Raw genomic sequence first — 27728 nt, 5'->3', positions numbered from 1 at the left:
AAGGAAAGGCACCTCCTGCAAAAGCATATTCAATCCAAAAATATGAGTCATGCTCAAGCAATTTTGCTCTGGGCCATAAAATCACTTTATGTGAGTTACAGATAATAGTCAATGTATTCTGTAATGTTTCCCTACTGTGTAGAGATGGATACCCCAGTATCCTATCACAGATAATGATGAAAAACAAATTCTCTACATAAAGGCTGATTGCTCAGAGATTCACCCTTGACTATTCCAAAGAATTGTAATGCAGGCTGAACATTTCATGCTGCATTCATCAACAAAGAGACAGGCTCCATCCATGCACAACATACTTCAGCTTAGTTTTTGTAGTATGTAGTAGGGGAAATTGAAAACAGCCTTAAAACATGGAATATTTATCCTGCTATTTCACACCACATATGCATCTGCTAACCCCCAAACCACCACCTCTCAGTTTTCTGTTGTTGGAGCCACTGTAAATATTCAGGCAATGGTGTCAGGGATACTGACTGGTGCTTTGCATGTCATGATGAGAAAAATCTGTATCAGTAGATAAAGTGGAGCGGGTCACAAAATATGAGTTACTGCAATGCAAAGGCGAATCCTAGAGGTGAGTGTTTGGAATATTATTATATTACATTATATATCTTTTGTAACCTTTTCTGTTGTCATGTTTTATATTCTTTTATCCCTAGTAAACGTAGCCAAAAACCAAACACTTGTTGACATTAAAACATAAATAGTGAGAATAAATCACAAGACATTTGAACAAGATTTCTTCTTCAGATCTGGGATTAAACAGCTACACTTAGCTGTATTTAAAGATACATTTCAAAGTTGTGTAGCACTCCAAATCAATGACACCGTTAAAAACCACCTGGATCGCCAAAGGGAAGTGTCCTTCTCATGCACATAAATGTATGATGTTTTCTAACAGTCAGTGGTATGACGAATATTGGACAAATAAGACAAACAAACAAACAAATAAATAAATAAAAAAGAACAAGTACCTCTCCAACATCATAGATCCAGATGCGGCCTTCTGAATCTCCAACTGCTACCTCTTTCCCAGCCTGTGCCCAACGGACACGATTGAGGGCAGAAGCTCCTTCTATTGTCACACTGGCTGTTGGAACCTATTGCATCAATAATAATGATGTTAATGAAATCATGCTGTGAGTGAATCAAATAGGCTAGTTTAGAATGTTATTGTTTCGGTGGATGAATCACAAGTCCCTAAGAATTACACGAGGTAACATATATCCCTTGTGTAGGGGGAGAAAAAAAAAAGATTAATTGTTTCTTCAGTCACATGCTCTACTGAGTTATGGGAGGTGGGAAGATTCAGACAGACTGTTTGGGAGGCGTAAGGGAGACTTTTTCACAGTAAATGGGCAGTGAGTGACACAAATATTTTTTTCCTGGCTGGAGACATGCAAAACCACAGCAGCTTGTTTCTCAATATGCGCTGACTTCTGATCAAGAAGTGAGTTAAGAATCAACTGAGTGTCAGAAATTCATAAGCTTAAAGATAATACTAAAATGGGGTTTGAAAATGCACAGAATGGTAGCAGCGTTTATGAAAACCATATTTTACTGACCTACGTCAATGTTTTGGTTGTAGTTTTGTATTTCAGTGGCACGGTAGGCCAGAAACAGAGGAAAATCAGTTCAAAACAAGACGTTTGTAGTTTCGATACTATTCTTTCCCTTTTTTTCATTCTTCCTCAATGGTAGGCCCTTGTGCTTCATGAATAAGGCTCTCCATTTTCAGTTTTTACCGATTTTTACCCAATTTTTAGACTACTGATTGTGTTACAAAAATCCAATACATTTCATTAGGTAGATGCATTTATGTTAATAAGTCTAAGTGTAAATGCAAGGCTGTCTGTTAAAGTAAGGTAATGTAGTGGAAGATACACACATGTGCATATGTGTACATACTGTTAATGTACAGTTCATGAAATAAACCACAGTGTTAAATGGCATGAGGTATCAGTGAGAGTAGGAAGACGAGCCTTTGCAGAATGCCTGGGAGACTCCAGCTATAGTCAATAACCGTGCACAGTCACTCGTGCAGCAGAACAATTACTCTAAAGCTGGGCTATTTATCTAGCACCTCAAGATCTGGAAACTCACTCAGTCCCCTTTGTTACAGACTTTGACTAAAGGCTGCAAAACCAAACTAGTACCTCAGAACAACAGGGTTGGCGTGCTAAACCCTCATCCCTGTAAACTACTGCACTACAGTGCCCTTGAGCCTCCCAAGAGAAGTTAGAATAGATCTGCTTACACAGTAATTCAGAAATAAAGTTGGACAGCAATCAGAAAGCAGGAGATTACCACATCTTCTTCTCTGTCCGCCCCCCGTAAAGAAGTATTCAAATGCAAATAAGCCACTGAGCTTCTCTCTTCATTGGGTCAGGCCTAGACCCCATCAATGCTATATGACCAATGAAAGATGGCATCTCCTGTAACTCCTCATCTCATGTATGAGTTATTAGGCCAATTACCTGGCATAAAGTAGCAATAAAAACTATCATGTGATAATACTGTATGCTTCACCCTCCTCATCATTGAAGTCTCTGCAATTCTTTTCACTCTTAAGGCTATGTTAATTTTATATAATTTATAGAAAAAATCCTCAAACAGACGAAACTGAACACTAGAGCAGTTACTTAATCCATTTCACCAGTTAGTTTTGTTTCTCAGAAAATTAGTAGATCAAAGATATACAAGTTCTTTCAAAGGAGTATGTTTCAGACATGGAATTTTAGCTATACCTTTCAAAATGCTGAAATATATACAGGTACTCTACCTCTGCTTTGGGTTAATATAGCATTATTCCTGTGTTGCACAGAAAAATAAACAATGGGAATGCTGACCAATTCAGGGTCCTATAAATTAAAATCTTCTAATGGTTTAGTAAAAATCATTCCCACTCAACAAATTTATCTAACAGCATCAAAGCAATCATGAAATTGTTCTAAAACATTTGAATACCCCTCCTTTTTCCTTTTGTATAAAGAGATATATAGTCATTCTACATTATCTTAAAATAGATTTGACTGCTTTGAATAATGATAGTTTAAATTACACACACCTATTTAACATTTCAAAGATCTGAATTTACCTTATAATGGTTATATGACACCATTAGTTATGTTTTTAAAGTTATATTTTAAAATACTTTATAAATTATCTAAAGTTATAAACTGACACTTGTCAGATTATAACCATTTTGGCATATGAATTTAGCAGATAATAGACTGAGAGATCACTCACCAAAAAAACAACTAATAATTCAGCTTTTAATTTTTGTTGCTTATGTGGTGTTAAAAATAACTGTTTAGAGATATCTTTCATATCTACTTCACAAAATAAATGCCATCTACATAGTTTCAGAGCCAAAATACACAAGCCATGCAAAAGAAAATACTGTTGAAAGCAGCATAACAGAGCAGCAAAGTGGAAAAATATCAATAATTCTTGAACAGTAATCGATAGAGATGACTGAGCAATAACCTAGATGCTGATTCTACCTTTAAGCCAAGCTAGAAAAAATGTTGTGGACACACTACTGGGAAATCAGGATCTTCCATCCTAAATTTAACTGAAAATCTGACATACTGATACCTCTAAAACTATTATACAACTTGCAGGAGAGTAAAGAAGTGTTGGGGGGGGGGAGTTAATGTTAAATAAATTAAAAATGATAACTTTCATTGTTATTATTAAAACCAAACATGTTACCCACAAACCAGAATGCTACATGTGATTAGTTCAGCCCCTTTTAAAGTTTGATTGTGAGAATAGTCAAAAGATTATGGTCATTTGGATCAAAAAGCATCTAGAGTCTGGGTTAGGCACTTTTAATAAATCAAAATGAATTAAATAAATACAGAGAAGAGGACTAGTAGAAATTGTATTATATTTCAAGAAATTGGAAGGCTTTTTGTAAGTTATTTAAAAACCGATATTTTCTCCATCATTTTTTAAAATAATAACTAAACATTAATGCAGCTGATTTCCTAAAATCAAATAAACAAAAAACTTTATTATTAATAATAATTACCAATCTTTTATATAGCACTTTTCATCAGTAGATCTCATTAAAATCCATTAATATATTTGTTATTTTCCTCCATCTGTATTTGACATCTATTACTAGAAAGTTTTGTATGTTTAAACACAGCTAAGGAGTCCCAAGAATTTCCCAGGTTAGTCATCTCATTTTTATTACAATGACTAATGAATAAAACTCTGAAAAGATTTTTCATTAGTAAACAGAATAATTCGTTCAGATCCTTTAATAATCAACTATAGATAATCATTATAACCTAATTTTAAGCTACCAGGCAAAGGGTCAAAGAAAACATCAATCACCTTCAGTTGTAATTTTTTAAAAAATTGTGTATGGTTTTCTTTCACTGATTATATATCTGATCTGCTTTCCTTGCCAATCCAAAACTCCCACTGATTTAGTTTCTGCTAGTTTATGATTTCTTGACATTTTCAAGTTATTCCATCACTGCTTACTAAAGAACTGGAATAGTAATTTTTCCTTCATAGATCCAAATTCAACTCTCACGCTGCTGTAAATCTGTAATAATACCATTGACTTCAATAGAGATTTACACTTATGTGAGAGCTGATTTTGACCCTTACGAATGAATATTCTTTGTGAAATTGCTGGCGGCTGAGGGGGTATACAGAATGCAGGAACAAACTCTGAATTCATTTCTGTGGATGCTCATTCGCCTTTTCTTACTCAAAATGTATCTGTAAGCCTGGTCATATAGGGCATGATCCAGCTCACTGACTTCAATGGGAGCAGAACCAGGCGGCTCATGGTAATTACTTGCGGTGAAATCTTGGTGCCACTGAAGGCAACAGCAAAGTCCCCATTGATTTCAGAGGGGTCGGGATTTTACCAGAAAGGGTTATTTTTTTCTTTTTGAAATGTTAACAGGTTTTTATGTTGTTAAAGTGGCATTAATGAGAACACCTGAAGGATATGTTCCTCCCCCTCCCCAAAAGAAATTCTGAGGAGAGTCCTCCTGGATATCCTCCAGCTGTATGCTTTCTAATTAAAAAGGCTGCAGTATTTCCTGCTCAGAACACTTCAAAAGGCATGGCTGCTCCACGTGACAATACAGTTTTCAGCATTTGTTCCTCTTACCTGTCCACACTTATTTATGGCAAGCAGCACTGATTTGGAGACCATAAACTGCACTTGTATTTTACTTTGGCTGAAATGTATATCTATCATGGTTACATGAAAGACATAGTAATAAATGAGCTAACTTTAAAGAAATATTGTAGGAAATGGGGAAAATATTGGCATTTGTTCTCATCGTTTGTTTTAGAAAATGAAAATAACTTGTCCGTTAAAATGTGACCTTATTTTTAGGCTGATTTTTTTGTTTTGTTTTCTACTTTTGTACTATGCCATTGAAAATAAAGTTAGTGCTTAGGTGATGGAAGAATATGAATCTTGCTGGTATAATCAAAACATACTGGTCATTTAGAACAGGGATGGTTCTTATAGCAAAGATTCATCAAAGGAAAATTCAAATCAAGATTGTACTCATTCATTCAATACCTAGACATATTTTTAAACATCTGGAGTCATAGTTTCAGATTGAAATTATACCAGACACAAAAATAAAGAGGAACATAAAATCCCTATCTATATTTACGAAGGAGGCCGCTTGATTTTTAAGTACAGTATTTGCTACTTCATCTTTGCAAAGAGTTCTATTAGCCCTTTCTATTTCAATGGGGTTGAAAGAAATGTAAGAGGTGGTGGGAAACACATGGGCATCATTAAGTTCCTAGCAGGTTGGAGATACTGTTGCGGGGCTGTCAAGCTGTGACAATTTGCCGGAGATGTTGGGGGGAAAACAATTATGAAGGAGAGTTAATGTTCCATTGAAGTAGACTGAAGACATAACAGAAACCAAATATAATAATCATTAATAATAAATAAATAATAATGAAATAAAAACAATCCTTCATCGTAAGAGTGAGCGACTTATAAAGCTTCCTCAAAATCGATCCCAAACCAGGAAGTCTCACACTCCACTCCACCGGAGTGTGACTTGGCAGATCGGTGGTGTTAGTACAGGGCTGTCAAGCTGTGACAATCTGAACGAGGGGAGACAGTGGGATTTTAAATGTCTCACTGAAACCGTGCACCAAAAGAAAAAAAAATCACAAAATGGGAGAGATTTTTAAAATCTGCCTTGAAATAAATCCAAAGACAGGGAGTATTCTTCCCAAATCGGCGAAACATTATCTATTTGCTGCTCTGTGCTTGATTTTTTGAATGGGGATTGCATTATTTCCCTTCCCTCCCTTCCCCCGTAAATTTAACTTGCATGAAACATACAAGGAGCCTTGAACCATACTGGGGGCGGAGGGAGATTCAATGTTTCTTAAACGTACAGGAAGGGGGAGATCAGTGTCCCCTGAAACGTACATAAGGCGGCTGGAGCCACGTCTCCTGAAACATACAAGGCGGGCAGGCCAATGATCGTTGAAACGTACAGGGAATGGGGGAGTTCAGGGTCCCTTGGCGGGCACAAGGAGGAGAGTGGTTGGTAGCAGCAGGCAGAGAGGCAGGGATTTCTCTCCTCCTCTCCCCCGCTCCGGCCCGCGCAGGGTTAAGGGCTCCCCCCGCCACCCCGCCTCACCTCGGTGTCATTATTCAGGTTCCACAGATCCAAGCGCCCCATCCCGTCCACACAGGCAAAGAGCGCGGGATGCACTGGTGACCACATGACATCGTAGACATAGTCTGCATTGTCTTCAAAGGAGTAGAGCGGCTTGTTGTGCTGTAAAGCAGAGAGAAGCATGAAGACTTCGTGGCGCTAGTGCTGCCTCGGGCTGTCTGGCGAGTCTAATTAAAAACTTTGCACATTTACCAAGTGTCATAAAACTTCCCCAGATGAAAGGTCCTTGCAGAAGGTGGGACTGGAGCTTTAATGGGGCAACAACGGTCCAGTGGCATAAATAAAATACAGTGGGGCGGGGGGGGATGGGGTGATTGGGTGGGGAGCTGTTGAGCAGCCTCAGATCTAGCTCGAGACATTCCACACAGGTACACAGCGCTGCTGCCCCTTAGCTCCCGGGCCTATTTTGGGAAGGGGGGGGGGGGTGTTTCTGGGCGAGGGAGCGCTTTGCATGTTGCTCACACAAATAAATCAGCTTTGTGGGCTGACCTGATAAGGATCACGAGATTCCCAGGGTGCAGCCGCCCATGGGGGCTCCTTGCATGGAAGGCAGCGACTGCCACCTAGCGGCGCTTGCACTGTTGCAGCGGCCAATTAGCAGCCTTTGCTGTTTCCCAGTGGCGGAAGACAGACAAGAGGTATTGGGGAGAGACCGACTGCCGGATGATGCGATATCAAAGGGTTGCCTCACTGAATTCTTTGTCTGCTGCTTCACGGGGTCATTTCGACTGCTTAGATTGCTCTCACTCTGACAGTGCCTCCTCTTCTTTCCCAGGTGATTCAGATTATTCCAGCGATAGTAGCTGGATATTCCAAAACTGGTTAGAATTCAATTTTAAAATGGGGGCAGGGGAAAGCAGGGAGACTATAGTTGCTACATAAATCAAGTGGTGCAGATCTTATTTTAAGCGAACATTGTCATTTCAAAACACCTTAGAAGTCAGAGGCAAGTTTGCAAGTACACCAGAAATAAAATGTAATTGGACATAATGAATTATTCATCGCATCTGGCTTCTCTTATTCTAATTTTTGCATAATGCCTTCACTAATCCCTGATCAATTAATGTAAAATGAAATTTAAATGATAATGAAAACTCCAGAGATAAGAGAAATTAAATATTCTCATAGCCTGTGACAGAAATCTAAACAATGGGATTTTTTAAAAAACGTCTTCCTCATCCACTCAGCTGTCTGTAACAGCTCTTCGTATTTCGTTTAATGCCTTTATAAGCAAGGTATGATAGAGATCTGAAGAAAGAGAATATAAGAATTCGAAGTTTTGATTCTACCCTACACTTGTAAAGGGACTTTAGTAAGAGGTAAAGTATTACACAGAAGACCCTCCGAGAGACAGGGTGGGTGAGGTAGTATCTTTTATTTCACCAACTTCTCTGTTGGTGAGAAAGACAAGCGTTGAACCTTACACAGAGCTCTTCTTCAGGCTTGAAAGCTTGTCTCTCTCACCAACAGAAGTTGGTCTAATAAAATATATTACCTCACCCGCCTTGTCTCTCCAATATCCTGGGACCCATTGGTCTACAACAACACTACATACAGAAGACCTTTGTTAGCCTATTTTTATACTGGTTTTAAATATTTGGGGTTTCTGAAGAAGGTCATTGCAGAATACACCCTGTCCTGATAATAAAACAAGGGAAAGAAAACATAAATTAATGCTGGGAACCCATGAAATAGCTCACGCGATTGTAATTATTTGCTAATAAGCTACTGATAACACCAACCAATTTGCATATAAAAATGGTGCAATTTAAGGGCCTGATCCAAAGCCCATAGAAGGACTCCCAGTGACTGCAGTAGGCTTTGGATCAGGTTCTAGAAGAATACTTTAAAATTAAAAATAATACTTTTAATGAACAGTTTCTTACCTGCATTATTGATATCACCAGTATTTCTAAAAGTGATGGAACTAAATTTTTACTTATGCTGTTTCTTTTTGCATTTTATTAATTTTTGTCAATAAAAATAGAGTGTCAGCTTCAACTCTACTTAGAGTTTACTTCGTTTGTTTCATTTTCCATCATCCTGCATTACACATTGCTGCCGTGTTTAGGTTTTATATATTATATATGTATGTGTGTATGTATCTATTCCTCCACCATGTCTGTGAGTGTACACACAAAACATGTACACACGCTGCCAAGGAATGTATGTGTTTTCATTGCAATATAAAAAGAATGAATGAAAACATTTCTATCCACCATAGGTTTTATAACAGTATATTTGCAGATTTAATTACATGACGGTGTCTTTTTAAAACACAAAGGCATTCAGCAGTACTTATAGGCCTCCTTTAATTCTGTTTGAGTCAATGGAAGTTTAGCCACTGACTTCCAGTGGAAGCAGGATCAAATGTTCATATTTGGCCTTATACTTTTGTTATTTCATAAATGTAACAAATATTTTGTTTTATTTTTAAGTTGGAGCTCAAGATGAGCTCAATTTGATGTGCACTCTTTCTAAAAAGGTTAAATATTGTCCTCTGGAGTCTTAGTGTTGCAAAAACAAACAAAACAAACATGCAAAAATAGCAAGAGCAAATTCTTTCCCAAATAAGGAAAAGCACATGAATATCCCATTGAAGTGTAAATGGGACTACATACATGCTTAAAATTAATCACATGTGTGTTTGCAGAATTGGGGGCTGAGTGATGATCAGGGTTTTGAGGAGACAGAAGTATTATAAAAGATACTTGGGAGCTAATATCTTCAGCTGAAAGCCTGCAAATAGAATTCAGAGCAGGTCACACAACTCCACAATGTGTACAAAACACATACACAGAGCATGCAGTATTTTATATTTTCATTGTAAATTGTGCTGGTTTTAAAGATTTCAGACATACAAATTTGCTGGAGAAAACTTATCAGTAGTATAAAATAATGTGTTTAAAGGAAACAAAGTCCACCCAATTGCTTATAGGAAAATATTTTTCTCATGCACAGAAAATACACTACAAATACAGTACTACAGACCATAAATGTCACAAAATGCCATGTGATTAAGAGGCACAAAATCTATCCACAGTAGATTGCAATCAACATTTCATTTTGAAGAAATACTGAAATTGGATTTATTCTTATTTTATTCTGTCATTCACTTTTTATGGCCTTTTAGCTCCAGCAATATATTTACCGAATAATGACCAGCATGATCCAGAGGATAAGGTACTGAAAAGAGTGTCAGGAGACCTGGGTTCTATTCTTGACTACTGGGTGACCGTTGGCAAGTCACTTCACCCTATATGACTCAATTTTTCCAACTGTAAAGTGGGATTAATGATACCTACCGTCCTTTGTATAGTGCTTTGAGATTGATGGATGAAAAGCACTGTGGGTTTGCATGGGACAGGGAGATAAGCAATTCCACACTCGCAAATAGCCGAGGTAGTCCTGGTTAACCAATCACTAGCTTATTATTGGAAAACATGTTATGGGAATGTAGGTCTGTGAACTGCATCCCTTCGTTTGAGAAGAAATAAATACTGGGCAACCTTTCTACACAAGCCAGCAGTAAGGCCCATGCTTAACTTTACGCACTGTGAGTACACCTCTACCCCAATATAATGCGACCTGATATAACATGAATTTGGATATAATGTGGTAAAGCAGCGCTCCGGGGGGGTGGGGCTATGCACTCCGGCGGATCAAAGCAAGTTCGATATAATGCGGTAAGATTTTTTGGCTCCCGAGGACAGCGTTATATCGGGGTAGAGGTGTAGTTCTATTGACTTCAATGGGATGACTCATAGTGCACAAGGACTGGGGCCTTAGCCTTTACTGTAAACCCACTGACAAAGGGCTCAGGCCTGTCAACTCTTAGTCATATGAGTAGTCCTTACTTCTAGGAACAGCATTTTCAAAATCACATTTATCACTACAAACTAGTTCTAGGAACTATTAAAATGTGAGTACATTGAAAGTTCACTTTAACACCATTTTAAATTGCTTGAACTTCTGACTTACAAGCTGTATATCTACCATATGGCTAATGTTATGAAACAACTGGAACTGAAACTCGATGAGCTTGCATTCTTAAGTTTCAGCCCCTATTATCATTCTTACACACACAACAAATAGATGAAAGCAATATCTTGAGCCAAATCCACGTATTTTTGAAAAAGGCAATTTTGGGTGAAATTCTGACTCTGCTGAAGTCAATGGGAGTTTTGCCATTGATTTCAAGAGGACCGGGATTTCAGCATACCTTTGCTATATTGCTATATAGCTGGCCAATTGTACTTGGGCCATGTTTCTTCAAAACTGCTGAATTCATCAGCTAAGCTATAGTGTAGGGGGGTTCAACCTTTTATTTTTAAAAGCATCCTTTTATTAAGTCGGCACTTTCCATATGCTACTACACTAGCCACTGATATCTTTTAAAAGACTGCTGTTTTTCTCAAGCAATTTTTCTTGCAGCTCTTACCTATATGTAAATAACTCATTACAATATTATATCAAATGATAAATTTGAATCTCGTTATTCAAAAAGCTCAAAATGTATTATCCTTATCTTGTTACTACAGAAATCAGCACTTAGCTCCACCGATCATACCTGTTTTATTCTGCACCACGGAAGGCCCCATGACTGTGCCTTAACTGCATCGCAGGCTGATTTGCAATTTACTCAGCTCATAATCCTGTCTGCGGAAATATTGTTGTTTTTTCAGAGAAAGGCCCTGGGACATACTGGCAGCTATTGGCCAGAGTTGACTTTATCTGGCTGACATTAGGAAGAATATGGCTTAGTGTGTTCCTTGTTTAGCGGAGAATCCTTCCCCATCTCCCTCCCACAGAGGACCCTCTCACAGTGGAACCAGTGTGCTCGCTGCAGGGGGGGGGGGGGGGGGGGAGGGGAAGAGCAGGATTTGAGGAGGTGTAGGGAGGGACATTTCCTGGATACTGTTACATGGGGGAGGGTGCTCGGGGGTGGAGCCAGAGGGCCCAGCACTCTGAGGAACTTGTCTTCTGACTCCCCCAATGTGGGGGCACCAAAGATTACTCTGGCTGCCTCAGCAAAACAACCACCAAATTCTGTTCAGACTATCTGAAGGACAATTAAGAACATCTAACCTGGCATCCTATTCTCATATCAACAGTTAGGGAGGTAACTTCCACCTTAGATCATCTGCTGGTAGAAAGGGTGGAGTAATGTTGCAGGAATGGAGACTGAGGCCCAGTGAAATACTCAGAGAAAAGCCAGAGGACTGTGTAAAACACCTCACTGGCAGCTATAGGGGAGCAGAATCAGAGCTTTTCAATTAGATCTTGAGCCAATGCCCATTGAAATCTTTCAGTGGATCAGACCCCATGTTGTTAAGGAAAGACTATAGCCTGGGCTGGCTCTGCATAAATCACTGTAACCTGTGCACTCCAAACCCCAAGAATAAAGCCTTGAGGAGGAATATTTTGCTTAGTGAAATATGTTGCTGTTGCTGTTTGATTAGGTGGCTCACTCACTCCCCCATCTTACTTAGAAACACAGATTGTCTTGGATTTCCTACCCCCACCATTCTGTCCCCCTTTTCTCTGCCTCCTCTTCTCCTCCCTTTGCCAACAAATAAACTACTAAGCCTCGTGGTAAGCCTCTCCCCTTCCATGGTGACCGCTATGGCTATGCTCCTCCACTGCTGCAACCATTGCCTGAGGCATTGCCTGAGCACCACCTTGCTCCTCTTCCTGCTCTGCGCTGTGTATGATGGGCAATGGGGATTGAGTGGGGAAAAGAGGCAGGGATGCCGGATCGTATGGATATAGTTACAAGGGATCATGACCACAGTTATTACAACACCATGGTTCTCACTGGAAAGAGGAAGGAACGTTCGCGATCAGGCCCCTCAAAGCTCAGTTGTTTCTTTTTAAAAAATAGAAAATACAATTTCATCACAGGGTGGCCAGTCTGCTATCACACTTGTGCTCAGGGAATTATTATGCCTTCTCGGCAGCCCTGTTGTTTCATTCTCAACATGCCACTTGCTAGGATCTGCACTCTGGAGGGTGGGGAATATTGATGAATCTCTAATGTGGCCAAACAGCAGTTTACACTGAGCCATCAAGATTAGTCTTTGTGGCTGGTAGGATCAGGAGATCTGCAGAGTTTACCTGGGTCAGCAACCGCAGACTCTGAGCTTAATTATTACTGAAGAGAACCCATCTTGTAGGATTCTGAACACATTTCCTTTCCTTCTAACAACAAAATATTTTCAAGAGCACAACGGGGGTTGCTGTAGTAAATGGAGGGAAAATTTTGTTGATTAGCTGCATTACAAATTTTTTATATATTTTTTTGTATATAGTCTTAATTATTCTGAAATACTTCATAGTTGCAGCCTGATTCTGCACCACTGTAGTCAATGGGAGTTTTGCTGTTGACTTCAATGGGATAGGGACTTAATTTTGTGTCGGTTGATGAACCCCTAATGCTAACTTCTGCTCTCGATATGTGCATGAAGCTTCCACTGATTACAACAGAATTTACACAAGTGCATTCTCAGCCAGAATTTAGTTCTTTCAGTTTTTGTCAAACCAGCCCCACCTCTCAGAAAATTTCTATTTTATTTTCTTACATGGAGATTTGTTCACAAGATGCTTCATAAGCAAGAAGAAACAGGGTTTGGAATGTGCCTGCCTGCTTAAGCATATTTTCCTGTCGCTATTTAAAATACAGTTACACTGAAAACCAAAATCATGAGAAACACTTAATGTGAAAAATTCAAGGCTGACTTGAAACCACCTGACTTCACTTTGGTTTTGCTCCTTAAAATTACCTAGAAAATACCATAATCTTCTTTTCGTATGGCTGGATGAGAGCCAGACCTCTGGCTCCAGAGGTAAAGGGCAAAAACTAAAAATCCTGTCTGAACAGGCAGCTCCACCCACTTCCCCAAGTCAGTTTGGCTTTTTGACAGAAAGTGAGCTCTGAAGCAAAATCATTCATTGCTTTGGTCTTGGACAAAACTCAAATTCCTGAACTCACATGGCAAACAGAACATTTCCATGAAATCCAGCATGATAACATTATCACCCTTTGTTTTAATCTATAATCTGATCCAATGAGCATATGCAGTGATTAGCAATTTTAATTACTTCTGTTAAAGAGATGAAGTCTTAAATAGAAATATACTTCTTACGGGCAGATTAAGGAAGGATTCTTAGTGCCACTGGATCTCAGCTGGCAATCTAGGGGATGTGATGTAGCTGTCCATCCATGAAAAAATAAGGTAAAATTTGCCACTGGGTTAAGTGGACACAACTCCACTGTAATCTGTGGGAGACTGGAGGATAGTCAAGGAGTCCATTCAGAGAGAGAATGGGACAAAGTTTTTGGGGGGTATGTAAGTTCACGGAGTCCAAGAGGGCTGAAAGGAGTATGTGCAAGAAAAAAGGAAGCAACATTTTGTGGGGAGCATCAACGTTTCAGTGGATTCAGGTCACTTAGGCCTGGTCTATAAAGTTGACAGAATAGCTGAACCAGTATAGTTATACCAGTAAAACCTTCTAGTGGAGAAACAGTTTATACTGGCAAGAGTGCTTTTGTTCTTGTGTCTACACTAAGGCTTTTCCTGGCATAGAAATGATGTAAAAAAATGTCACCCTCCTAACTGACATTATATACTGGGAAAAGGTTAAAATGTAGACCTGTCTCACCCCACCCCTCTTTCTGCTGAGAGATATACTCCACAATAAAGATTTTTTTTATGATTAGTAAAAGTTATGGATTACAGACCCGAGCATGCAACCCTCACTCACCCAAATAGTTCCACTGGCCCTAATCCTCATGTCGGGCCCAGGGGCACTCAATGTAGGCCCAAGGAGGGGGGGCAAAGGTGTCTTTATAACACCTCTGCATTTCCTCAGTCCATGGAGCTGTCAGGGGATGAATGGTTCCAGGCGCAAGTTAGAGCACGCCCTGGGCTATAACGTACAGCTGCCTTCGATCGCCCTCAAGAGCCATACTGGTAGTCATGGCTTGCTGACACACAATGTGCTCCAGCCACACCTCCTTCCCCAGCACAACTCCTTGTGCTGAGGACTAATAAATAGAGGCAGTATAGAGCCCACTATGATATCTTTTCACATCCCAGGGATTTCCCTTTGAAAGAGGAATCCTCAGCAGGCCACCTAGGCCATTTTCAAGGAATCTTTGCAACACCTGAGCTTTGCAAAGCAATCTATTGGGGCTGAAGATGACGTTTATTGACCCTAATGGGTCAATGCATGAGTGAAGATTTCAGGATTAGTCCCTAAGGATGTGAGTTAGTGCCAGTAATAGCATAAGTAATCAGATGGGTTTCTCACACAGCTCTACCAATGCAACTTTGTCTGGACCTCCAGGGCCCCCGCTGAATTAATTGCTTTTCCTGTTTTAAATTAAAGATCTGTCCAGGGCACCTCTAGAACAGAAATTACAAACTGTTGTAGTTTTGTGATATGGACAAATGTCCTCTAAGGATAGGACTCAGTTTCAATGTTCCTACCTAATGCTATGGAGGCCTGAACCAGAGTTTCCAGAGCTGAAAGGCTGGTGTGCTTACCTGCTGTGTGAGTTCCGGTAGCTCCAAGCAATAGCTTTGGTGGGAAGGCACATTCCGGGGACAGTGAGATGTTAATTATTAAAGCAGACTATTCAGTTCCAGACAATTTATGGTTTAGGAAATTATTAGAAATTAAAATAAAAAAGGACAAAATTGATGCAGTGGAGTAAGTTCTACATACTGTACCATTAGTACCAACCTGGTATTCTGTTTGACTGACAAAAGTAGTCTTTTTGCTTAATAGAATGTCAAGTACAATTGTTTTCATAGATTCATAGATTTATGGCTAGAAAGGACCATTGTGATCATCCAGTCTGACCTGCGGAACACAGGCCATAGGACTTCCTGAATTAACACCTGTTTGAACTAGAGTGTGTCTTTTAGAAAAACATCCAATCTTGATTTTAAAATTCCCAGTGATGGAGGATACGTTGTGCCAATGGTTTTGTTAAGTTTATTGTACTTTTATCACAAATGCTATTTACTTTTTTCTGTACTTGTATCAGTAAATGTGAGTTAGTCGATAAGAAATCTAAGGAGCTGACACTGACTTCAGTTAGTTTAACTGGTATTATACTAGATCAAATCAATGTCAGCTAATCAGATTTCTAGATCCTTGTCCAATAATCACTTGATTATTTAGAAAAGGAAAAATTAAAACTATTAAAAATTGGTGTACTAGTAAACTTAAAAAATATGGATATTTTATGAATAAATTGTTTTCTTATTGACTAACTCACATAATAATTCAATTTTTCTGATTTATTCTGCTACAGCAATTTCCATCTGAGTACGTTTGCTCTACTGTGCGGGTTGTAGTGTCATCTTTTTTTATTATTATTACTATTCAGATTCATTCTTGGCAGGACACAGGCAGCAGCAGCAATGCAAACTTTTTCACATTGTCCTATTGATGTGCTTCCAGGAGAGGACTGCCTCTTGGTACGAGACAGCTGTTCAGTCTCCAGGCCAAATTCAAAACTGATGTAAATGTTGATTCAAGTTACAGGCTGGGAAGATGGTGTGAAAGTACAGGTTGGTGTCATTTGCACCAAGATGTGGAAGGAGGGGAAAAGCAACCAAAGGGAGGCTGTAGGAAGTTGTAAGAAAGTAAATCCCCTGTTGGTTGCTTTGCTGTTCCCCCGATAGCCACTTACAAAGTGTAAACTGCACCAACATCTGGCTACCAAGACTCCTGCCTGAAGCAAAAATATCCCACCTCAGCAGCTTTCCTCCTCAACTGCCATGTGCCTCCCCTAATCTCCCACCAACTGCCACTGTCTTCCAATAACTGCCCAGACCTTGCTGTGCATCTGATCCACAGTCCATTGTGCAGTTTTTGCATGTAGAGCCCAAACTGAAATGTATAAGTCTGTTCCACTGTTTAAAATTAAGCATACCAGCCCAGCACAATAGACTGGATTGGAGCAGCTCAGGAGAACAAGGGGATAACAGGCAAGCAAAGGGAATTGGAAGGAAGAGGTAATACAAGGAATGAAGCGGGGACTGGAAAGAAGAGGCTGCAAATGGTGCAAAAGAAGGAAGACAAAACTGAATAGGCAAACAAAAGGGAGGAGTAAATGACTAGAGGGACAACTTCCGGCCAGCTCCACCATTCCCTGCCAGCAGTGTGGGAGTGATCCTGATGGCCAGTCAACTCCACATCTTCTCTCAGTCTAATTATCATAGAATCACAGAATGTCAGGATTGGAAGGGACCTCAGGAGGTCATCTAGTCCAACCCCCTGATCAAAGCAGGACCAATCCCCAACTAAACCAAACTCTAATGACTGGGCTCGTTCAGAATATGAACCCAGGCCCTCTCTCACACAAAACGAGAATCATACCCCTATCAGCATTTGCCATTCTGATTAAACATAAGGCAAAGGCGGGGACACAAGTATGGATTAGGAGAGTGCTCTAACACATACAACCTCTCTTCTACTCAACTACCCCTTCTGGTCATCTGTTAGACAAAGACACAAGTGGAGAACAGTGTACCAACCATAAGCAGCTTCCCCATGCTTCTAGCAGAGTTGAAGGGTCAGAACTGGGAGAGATGGGTGACACTGGAAAGGGAAGTCAAAATCCAGGTCTCCTTCCAGCCTATACAATCTCCCTCCAGCAGCAAGCACAGAAAACTTCCTCCAGTCTGCAGCTAAAGTCTCCTTATGGCAGAATAATGCGCTGTACTGATAAGCCCCAAGAAATCCAGTCCTGCTTTCTTCTCATGACATAACCCCCACTCTGCACAGCAATTACAGTGAGAATACTAATGATACTTATATTGCATTATTTAACAACACAGCATTTATTAATTATCTAATCAACAGGAGCATTAATTAATTAATTAATTAACCAATTACGCTTAGCCTTTCCAAAGCACTTTATATCTTCAAGGCACTCCCAGACAATATCTAATTAAGGACAAGGCTCAGCAGAGCTTTTCTCACTGGCACGTCCCTTTGGACTGTTCTGGATCCTGGGATCTCACAGGACATGGCATGCTCTCATGCGTCAATGGCAAACCTTCCATTCACTTCACCGGGAGTCTCATGGTGCCACTGATGTCAAAGAGCCAGGAGTGTACATTATTTTTTATCGCCCCACCCCCCTTGTTCTGGTTCTGTCACTACCTTAACAAAAGACATTTATTCCTGCTACGATATTTCTCTGGGCGCTTACAGAAGCATTAAAAATGTGATATAATTATTGAATAATCTGATGTGTGACTACTTGAACATTTTATCACTGATACCCACAGAGTCCTCATTTCTCAGCCAGTTGAGGATGTCATTCTCAGTTATTTGTCTGAACTCTGCCTTTCAGTGGACAGAAGAGTGTGTTAGAGCAGATTATAAAATGTCACGCCAGATTGTTTTAAGGGAGTCGGTGATTTCAGTCTATTAGTCAAACTCGCACTACCCAAGTGCCTTTCCCATAAGCACCCCAGGATGCTGCGCAACGTCAATAGACAATAGAAACACATAGGTTTCATGTTTTGCTTTGCAAGTGGACAGTGACTCTGAAGCTTTAAAAATAAAAGAATTGAATTTCAGGACCAAGGAGAATAATATGCATGGGATTAAGAAGACAGCATCTGTATGAACAAACAAACTCTAATCCTTTGGATGCTGAAAAAGAGTGATCTGACAAATAAGGAGCAAAGGGCAAAAGCAACGTTGAGTAAACCGTCGTAAAGCATCATCAGCACTTAATTAAAATTAACCCACTGATTTATTAGTAGACAATCAAACTATTTGAAGGGATGAATCAAAGGCCACTGAAGTCAATAGATGCTTTTCCAATGACTTTTCAATGGGTTTGGATCAGGCTTTTAATGGGAGCAGTGTGATTAAAAAAACCTTAAACCCTCGCTGAAGAATATTGTACTAACCACAAACAAGAGAATTAACCAAATGATATGCAAACAAAATATTGCACTGGTCAAATGAGAAGGAAAAGGAAGTATAGATTGGCATTTCTGCACAGGTCTCATGTCTCAGTCTGGCTGGATTCCCGAGCAGATTAAAGTTTTAAAAGGTAGCTGCTATAAAAAAGCTAGCTGTCTACCATGGGAGCCCTCTCCTGAACTGTGAAAAAGTCACCTATTACAGATATGAATTTAATTCTTTGTTAAATTATTGTATTCAGCAGGATTTGATTCAAACGTTTTGGCACTGAATTTTTGTATGGGGATGTTGGACTGTGGACCACTATCAGTACTGTTATTTTCTGTGTCCAAAATACTCTCCAATTGTGCTATTGGAGTTTTAGACCAGTATTCTAGAATACTGTGGTTTTATTTGTAAAGTGTTATATAAGATAGCTACCTGAGATAAAACGTCCTATTCATCCCTGGTATAATTTCATTAAAGCCACTGATGAATCAGGCCCTTATGGACAAATTCAACACCTACTCACCGGGCTGCCAAATATCATGCATCTCACATGATATCATGCATCTCTCATGTATTTGGTACCCCACAGTGCAGCCTCGCAGAGATGTCACGCTTTCAGTTGAGCTTCAGGATCTCTGTAGTTGTGGCTACCAGCCACTGGGGCAACTGTAGCAACTGCTGAGCAGCCCTCTGGGTGGTCTTTCTGGCTCCTCCCTGGCTGCTCCCCTTATTGGATCTCAGTGGGGAAGAGGCAGCTGGGAAGAGGAGGCAGCAGCAAAACCAAGCAGAAGTGGCTGGGGCAGAAGGTGAGGGTCCAACATGGAGTCCAGACTTCCCTAACCACCCTTCCCCAGCTTTAGTCACCCCAGACATCCTCAGACAGCATTTTCCACCTATCCCCCTATTCAGCTCCCAGTTATCCCCCATCCCCTTGATCCAGAGACACTGGACACCCCCACTCAGGCTCCTACCCAACCATCAGTCACCCCAGCACCTTTCACCATCTATCCCCCATCTAGCTCCTAGTGATCCCCCATCCCCTCTACCCAGAGACCCATAGACACTGGACACCCCCACCCAGGCTCCCACCCAACCATCAGTCACCCCCACCCAGCTACCGCAGCACCATTCACCATCTATCCCCCCATCCAACTCCTCCTAATGATCCTCTATCTCCTCTACCCAAGTACCTGTAGACACCAGACACACCCACTGAGATTCCCACCCATTCACCAATCAACCCTACCCAGCCACCTCCAGATACCAATTGCCCATATTTCCACCAAGCTCCCAGTTGCCTCCCTCCAGATAGCCACTCCAGGCACTCCCACCAGCCTTCCACCCACCCACCAGATATCCCCACCCAGCTATCCCTTCAAACAGCTTCTATCCATTACCTAGCAAGCCACAGACCTCCCTGGCACCCACCAATCCCCCAGACGCATGCCAGAATGCTCATTACAGCTGCCAAGTTTTGAGCAGTTCCATATCCCATCCCCATTGACAGGGTCTGTTGACTATAAGATGAAGTTTAGGGTTACATGCAAATTATTTACAATCATACAAATTAAGTTGTTAATTTCTGTAAGATGTCAGACATGGAGCAGTGCAACACGTGGCAGCTCTGATCACTGATGTCATTGAAAAGACTCCCATTGTCTACAATGGACATTGGATCAGGCCCTGAGATTATATATTTTAACAAACATATAATTAAGCCTTTGCATAAGGAGGATTCAAATAACTGCCAAGTATCGAGGTAACTCCATTTCTATTTAGAGCATAATGCTGTCACATGACCTGCCTCTAGCCAGTTTTGTAGTTACATTTGCTATGCATCTGTACCATCATTTCCCATCCATGAGGCCTTTGAGGAAAACATTCTGAGATGCTTCCTGATTGGGTCAGTTTCCAACATTGGAATCCTGTTGGGTGCAGCTCAAGATGTGAGCCAAACAACATCAGCGATTCTTAAAGACACTGCCAAGATTAAAATCAGACATTTGAAAAACAAATCTCTACCTATTGAATGATGATAACACAATTTAGATGATTTCATCAGCAAGAATATTAACCTAATTTACACTTGTTTAGATTTTGTTTTTCATTCAGCTCCCACAATGAAGGTAGGCTGGTCTATTTAATCAACTTCATATTTTTCCCTCACTTTGGTTATCCTACACCAAGACAATACTACTGAAGATGGGGTTTGCATCTGCTTAGTTTCACCAAACTGTATGGCAATTTTTGTTGCACAAAATAATCTCTCTGTGTGAAGTCTGTACACAATACATCCCTGTACATGTACATGTACAGTGTATATAGATTTTACAGCTGATAATAACTCCTCAGGGCTTCCTCTAGTCAGAAGGAAAAAACTCTACTTCTGTGCCAACATCTTGGTGCACTGTTTGCATATTATTAACCTTAGGAGTTTGTCCTGCATATGGAGTACTGGGTTGGTCACTTTGTAAACTGTAATACAAAACAACACAAACTGTAACCAAAGTCAAAAACATCAGTAGTACATTCTGATTCCGTTTGCAGAAGCACAATTCTTTAGTAAGTGCCAGAAAATGTCAACTTAACTTCTGTCAGAGAATCATATTTGTTAGAGATAGAAAGTATTATTCAAGTCATCTACTCCAGCATCAGTGATTTCCCTAATGCTGTTCTGGTGACTAACCCTAAGTTATATTTTGTCAAGTACTTTTAGATGTATGGCATATTATGCTAATTATTACACGAGGGAGTCTATTACAGGTGCAACTCCATTCACTGAACCAGATTCGCTGAACCTGGAACTGGGCCATTTATTTCTCGGCACCAACTTGGAAGTTCTTGACCCCCAGGGGGATTTGCTCAAGGGAAGGCAGATGGTGTTCTTGAAGATAGACTCCCTCTATTCTGCTAGGGGGTGTGGTTGCTGTACATCCCATTGGCAGAGGCTGGGAAGGAGATGGGGTGAACATCTTCTTAGACAATGCCACCACTTTTTGGACTGTGCTGTCCCTTATACATCCTCAGTAAACAGGAGGTTAGTGTGGCTTTTTGCCATCACAACATCAGGGGATGGTGTAGAGGTGTAGGCAAGGAAATGCTGCCTACGTAGGATGGCATAAACCTTGGGATTAATTTAGCTGAGGCAGATATATTAAGGATGAATTTTAGCCATGGAGTCCTCATGCATTACCTTAGCTAAATTATCCCTTCATATGAGACAGATTCTTCACCCTCATTTAAAGCTTAAGATTCAAAGTATTTCTGAGAATAATATTTTAATGTAACAACTCCCCAAATTCATACTGTGCTTCTTTTGCAATATTTGGATAGGTAACTTGAGCAACAGGGAAAAAGAAAGTATGTGAGGGGAAAACAACGATTAATTAATAATAGCGGATTCAACCATCTGTTGGAATAGATTAGGCCTTGATTATAAACTGCAAAAATGGGCAATATTTGCCTATAAAAGGTATCTAAATGTACTAAGCAAGCCTACCCAGTCCCCTCCCAGATCTCTCACCTTTGTGGTCCACAACTTGACTGTCCAGTCAAATGATGATGTGACAAAAAGATGGGAAAAGTCGATTGGGCCCACTGCCATGTGGCAATTGATCCCCGTGACAGGTCCTTGGTGGCCTTCAAAGATTTCACCAATTCCTGCTTTACTGCAGAAAGAAGATACACACACTAACATTCAGGGACTTTTGAATACTAGGCTTTTTTCTTTATCTTCAAGTTCTTGTCTAACTGTTTCCCTAGTAAACTACCATGCAATCTGTAAAAAACAGCATCTTTCAGTTTGGGCTTTGTCTCTAAGGACGTGCTGCTGTGGGCACAATTCATGCACTGGGGTGGCCAGAACCCCACTTACTGAGACTTCCTTACTCTGCAGAATTCATCCATACGTGACACTTATATACAGTATCAACTGTACTGTGCTTTAGAATAATATGAATAATAATAATAAAGGAAGACTCACAGAGCCAAATAAATCAGAGTGAGCCATTATCATGGGAATTATCATGAACAAACAAGGTGGGCTGACTCATATGATTCAAACTATTCATATGATTAAGGCAAACAGGATTTGTTGTCAAGTCCTATGGGCTAGGTATTGGTTTGAAAGAAAAGATTTCCATTTCAGAGGAACATAGAACTGGAAGGGATCTCCTGGGTCATCATGTCCAGTCCCCCGCTCTTGGAGGCAACTCCGTTATCTAATCCCATTCATAAACTTATCAAGCTCCATTTTTATTACATGAAATGCAGATCACATGAGGAAAGACCAGAACAGCTATAAAGAAGGAAAACATGTAGATCTTCATTAGAGAGCATACACGTAGTGCGTTACTCACTCTGTTAACAACCAGCCCGAATCAACTTACCGCACTGCCCCACCATACAAAGAAAAGAGAATAATAACATCTCCCCTTCAGTCACATGGATACATACACCACAAAAGGAACAAACTCATTCAAAATATCACCGGCTCTAACACAGCCGCAAAGTCCATGCAGTCTTACCCTTTCTCAGTAGGACCAGAGTAAATGCAGAGCAGCCAGAGGGCAAGGCCAAGAACTGTATTAGAAGGAACCTTTCCAGGCTCTCTCCTCAAACAGCCCTATCAGCCATGGCAACATGGCTGAACCAGTAGCTGCATTGCCATTGGCTATCAGCCAGTGGTTGAATTCTGCAATACCTCTGAGGAAGTGCTGATTTACCGCCAGTCTTATTGTGGTCTTTTCTCCAGCCCTCCCTTCTTTTTTCCACACGGCTAATGGGCTGCATGGATATTTTATAGCTAGGTTCTGGGGATGTGGGGAGAGTGACTTGCATAGCTGTTTTTCCTAGATGCAGATTTCTCCAAAATTTTGCTCCCCTCTGCACTATGCTGTGTTGGAGAGCATTGAGGACCTATGAAAATAAAATGCAGTTTGGGAATGATTCCCAATAGAACACAGGTAAAAATGGTAAAGAAGCAAGAATAGCAAGAGCAGCTGACACTTTCCTCCTCTGGTGGGGGACAAGACAGGTACATCTGAAAGATGACAAGTGCTAAATTAGAAATGACCTTGGGCAGCTTTCACTTATCCAGACAGCCAAAGATTAATTCAAACCATCAGTCACTCCATCACTATAACCCCTAGATAGAGACACTGAGTGTTGCTGTACTATCAGCAAAAAAGCGAAAATAATCTTTTTAAAATGTATGACTATTTGTTTAATATTATGAATATGTAACAGAGGGCCCATTCTTTAAACACCGCATCAACATTAAGGAAAATTATTTGGACATTAGAATTATAGAAAAATTATTTGGACATTAGAATTCTAGAATTTGGACATGTGAAGCTACATCACCCCAATACATTTCAAAGTGTTGAATAAAATGTAAACCCACCGACGGAAAGCTGAAGAGCTTGTTCTTTACAAGAGGCTCTCAAGAACGCTGCGCAATGAAAGTGTTAGCAGTTAACAAAAGCATACAAGATGGCTGAGACTCATTTTAATGAACATGAGGAACTGATCTTTGAAGTGCCCCTGGGGAGATTCCTCTGGCTGCTAACAGCATCCTGAAATAGTTTACAGGGTGCAAAATAAGGAACTCGTTTAAATTATGGAAGAGGATTTACACCTTCACCACATTGGGTGAAGAATAGGAGATCATTGTTAGAGTGTACATAGCACCAAGGCTCTCCTCTGATCTAATACTTGGAGTCATAGTTCATACTTTGAAAGATCAGTGCATTGGGTAGATTCCCTATAATGCGAGAGAACATTCTAATGGGCGGTTTTTACACTGTGCTTAAGAAAGCCTCACTTTCCCATGAAGATCGTTAATGGCCCGATCCTGTGCTGCTTACTAAGGCAAAACTACCATAGAAGTCAATGGGAGGTTGCAGGATCAGACCCCTAACCAACAACAATACATTTTGGGCGACATTTTGTCCTCAGGTGCACTCCTGAGAAGATGCGGTAGGAAGCTTCTCCCCAGTGTAACCTGCTAGAAAAAGGCAGGCTGAAGATGTCATGCAAGGAAGTTCTAGGCTGAGGAGGAGCAGTTAGCCACCTTTGGGTTGCGTACAGACCCCTAGCACATGTGAGGCGTTAGGTGGGAGACATGCACAATGCTTTTGCTTTAAGAAATGGTGAGGAGTGCTGCTGAATGTTCTGTTTCAATGTTCCAGGAGCCATTCTGCCCTGTGCAGGCAGAATAGCTCTGAGACCCTTCTGCGGCTGCTGCCATTCTGCCCTCTTCTGTCCCCACCCCTAGACTCAGAGGAGCAAGGTCAGAATTTTGCCCTTTAACAGACTATATCTCTACCTGCTATTAACAAGAGTCTGGAGGTGTAACTGAACAAGGTGGGCTGACTCTCCAGAGTGGAGACCTACGATGAAGCTAAGGGTTATGAACATTGGGTGAGGTGTGTGTGGGGAGGGGGAGGGCGTGTTATATCCTACTCTCGTGATTAATTTAGATCTGAATACCCTAAAACGACACTATCGGTAATGGTGTAAAACTACAGAACCCGAACAGTGCTGATAATAATGGACCAACCCAAAAGGCTGATTGTTCTCCATAACACCCTAGCACCCGCCTCACCCCCTAGAGACAGAAACAGGATATGCTGCAAGTAAGCAGTACTGAAAATCACCTTCCATGACGACAAGCTGTGTAGACGGTACCCTCCTCGCTGCCAACCACAAAGTTGTTGACGTCTCCTGTTGGGAAAGCCATTCCTGTAACTGCCACCGGCTTGGATTTATTGTAGGACAGCTCCATGCTCTCCTACCAAAACAGGCCAGAGTTATTTTTTTGTTTTTGTTTTTCACTAATTGTTTTCTAAATGTGTCACAGAAAAAAAAATCATTTGGCTAAATGACGTGTTGATTTTGCATAGGGCATTACAAGAAGCCACCATAATGTCACCAATCATGATGCTTGATACTGCCATTCACATGGCTGCATATCCCAGGTTCCAAAGCGGCTAGAATTCATCAGTCTGTGCTACATCTTTTTAAGTCAGACAGAGATGACAGGTGAGAATTTAAAAACTAATGGTGCAGAAACTAAAGATAATACTTAATGGCTTCACTTGTCAGCCCCAGGCTCTAATAAAACATACAATACCCTTCTATTTACAAACATTCTTGAAATCAATTGTTTACCGAGAAACACAAGTAATATCAGATACACTCCGCACACTTACCAAACTATGCCATTTGTACCTCAGTAGAACCGATTTAGAAAGTTCGGGTCATGTCACCATTGCCATTCTAAATAGCATTTTTCAAGGGGTTGCTGTAGCAACCATAAACATTCACTCTGGGTTCTATTGTCAAGTTGCAAGCATGTGAGCATATTTTCTTTCACTTTCCCTCACCACACTTCAAACCAAATAAGCTGTGTCCATGTTTTGAAGTAACATGAGCGTGGATACTCTATTTTATTAGCATATAGTTTAAGCGGATTATTTTTTGCACATATATAACTCAAAACCACTTGCTTTTGAAGCTTAAATTGTGTAACTCAAGAATCCACAATGCAGATGATGGATTTAGCAATTTTCATTTATAGCGATTTAGCCTGGTATTTTTTCCCTTTTCAAAATTCCTAAGTCACTGGTTTTTTAGGGCCCAATCCTGTAGCCTTCCCTTGCAGGAGAAGTCTTACTGAAGTCTGATGGGAGTAAAGGCTGCAGAATCAGCTCTATGGTATTCCTGACTAGCTGGAATATATCCTCCGATGAAAAACATTTGCCTCTGTTAAAAGAGCCAAAACAAAAACTAACAAATTCATAGATATAACAATATGGAGCAAATATGCATATGCTTGTGTGGGTGCAAATCTTCATAGGGCAGATCCTCAACTGGTATCTACATGGAGCTCTCACTTTAATGGAACGATGACAATTGACATCATCTGAGGATCTGCCCCCATCAGGGGTGGCTCTATGTATTTTGCCACACCAAGCACGGCAGTCAGGCAGCCTTCGGTGGCATGCCTGTGGGAGGTCTGCTGGTAATGAGGATTCGGTGGCATGCTTGCGGGAGGTCCGCTGGTCCCGCGCCTTCGACGTACCTGCCGCCGAAACTGCGGGGCCGGCAGACCTCCCGCAGGCATGCTGCTGAAGGCAGCCTGACTGCTGCCCTCACAGCGACCGGCAGGCCGCACCCCGCGGCTTGCTGCCCCAGGCACGCGCTTGGTGCGCTGGTGCGTGGAGCCGCCTCTGGCCCCCATATGTACAACTGTCACCCACTGGCCAGACACACCAATGCTTCTTTGAAAATCTGGCTCCATATTTCTAGAAGGTTTAAGACTGTGAGACAAACCAGCAAAAGCCATGAAATTCCAAGCTGAGGCTAGCACCTTGACTTCAAGTCGCATGCTTTTCTTTGCAACAGCAGCATAAGTTCAGGATAGGATCTCTGACTCAATGTAGAATGTACCATGTTGTTGGAACCCAATTCTGGAGCTGCAGTATGCATGGACATCCCATGTAAGTGGAGAGGTTACAGAATGGGGATATTCACAAACCCTTGTGTCACAACTGTAGCACTGTGCTGTGCTAATGCATTTTGTGTCAATAACTAATATTAAAACCAAACAACTCATATGTATCTGCACAGGGGTGAAACTAGTATAAATGTTCATTTCAGAGAAATTTCTACTAGCTATTTTAAAACAAGATTATACAACTGTCGTGATCTATCTCACGAACGCAGTGTTGTTGTAGCCATATGGGTCCCGGGATATTAGAGACATAAGTTGAGGTAATATCTTTTATTGGACCAACTCCTCTTGGTGAGAAAGACGAGCTTTGAGTTAGTTTCCCTGACCTGAAGAAGAGCTGTGTGTAAGCTCGAAAGCTTGTCTCTCTCACCAACAGAAGTTGGTCCAATAAAAGATAGTACCTCATTCACCTGGTGATGAATCTCACACATTTTAATGAAACCCAGTAATAAAACATCCTTCTTCCCAGTAAACAGAAGAAAGGGATGTATTGGACTACAAACAGATTTAAACAAGCTTCTCCAAAGGTCTCTTTCAGCATC

The 27728-nt window shown here is 40.8% G+C and overlaps 1 protein-coding gene across 9 annotated transcripts in view; it reads right to left on the bottom strand.

The window, feature by feature from the left end:
* The window catches only part of DYNC1I1 (dynein cytoplasmic 1 intermediate chain 1), a 316422-nt gene that overhangs the window by 24584 nt on the left and 264110 nt on the right, over positions 1–27728 (bottom strand). For 7 of the 9 annotated variants that reach the window (XM_065587000.1, XM_008163430.4, XM_065587003.1 and 4 more), the window contains 4 exons: positions 25328–25461; positions 22192–22336; positions 6681–6821; positions 993–1118 (listed from right to left, as the gene is read on the bottom strand). In XM_065587000.1, the coding sequence (XP_065443072.1) occupies positions 993–1118; positions 6681–6821; positions 22192–22336; positions 25328–25461 (546 nt within the window). The remainder of the gene's footprint in view (positions 1–992; positions 1119–6680; positions 6822–22191; positions 22337–25327; positions 25462–27728) is intronic. The other 2 variants (XM_065587006.1, XM_065587004.1) reach the window with 1 other exon arrangement.

The sequence above is a fragment of the Chrysemys picta genome, chromosome 2 (assembly GCF_011386835.1).
Source record: "Chrysemys picta bellii isolate R12L10 chromosome 2, ASM1138683v2, whole genome shotgun sequence".
Classification (NCBI taxonomy): Eukaryota; Metazoa; Chordata; order Testudines; family Emydidae; genus Chrysemys; species Chrysemys picta.
The sequence above is the reverse complement of the archived record's forward strand: the minus strand, read 5'-3'. Positions and strand labels throughout refer to the sequence as shown.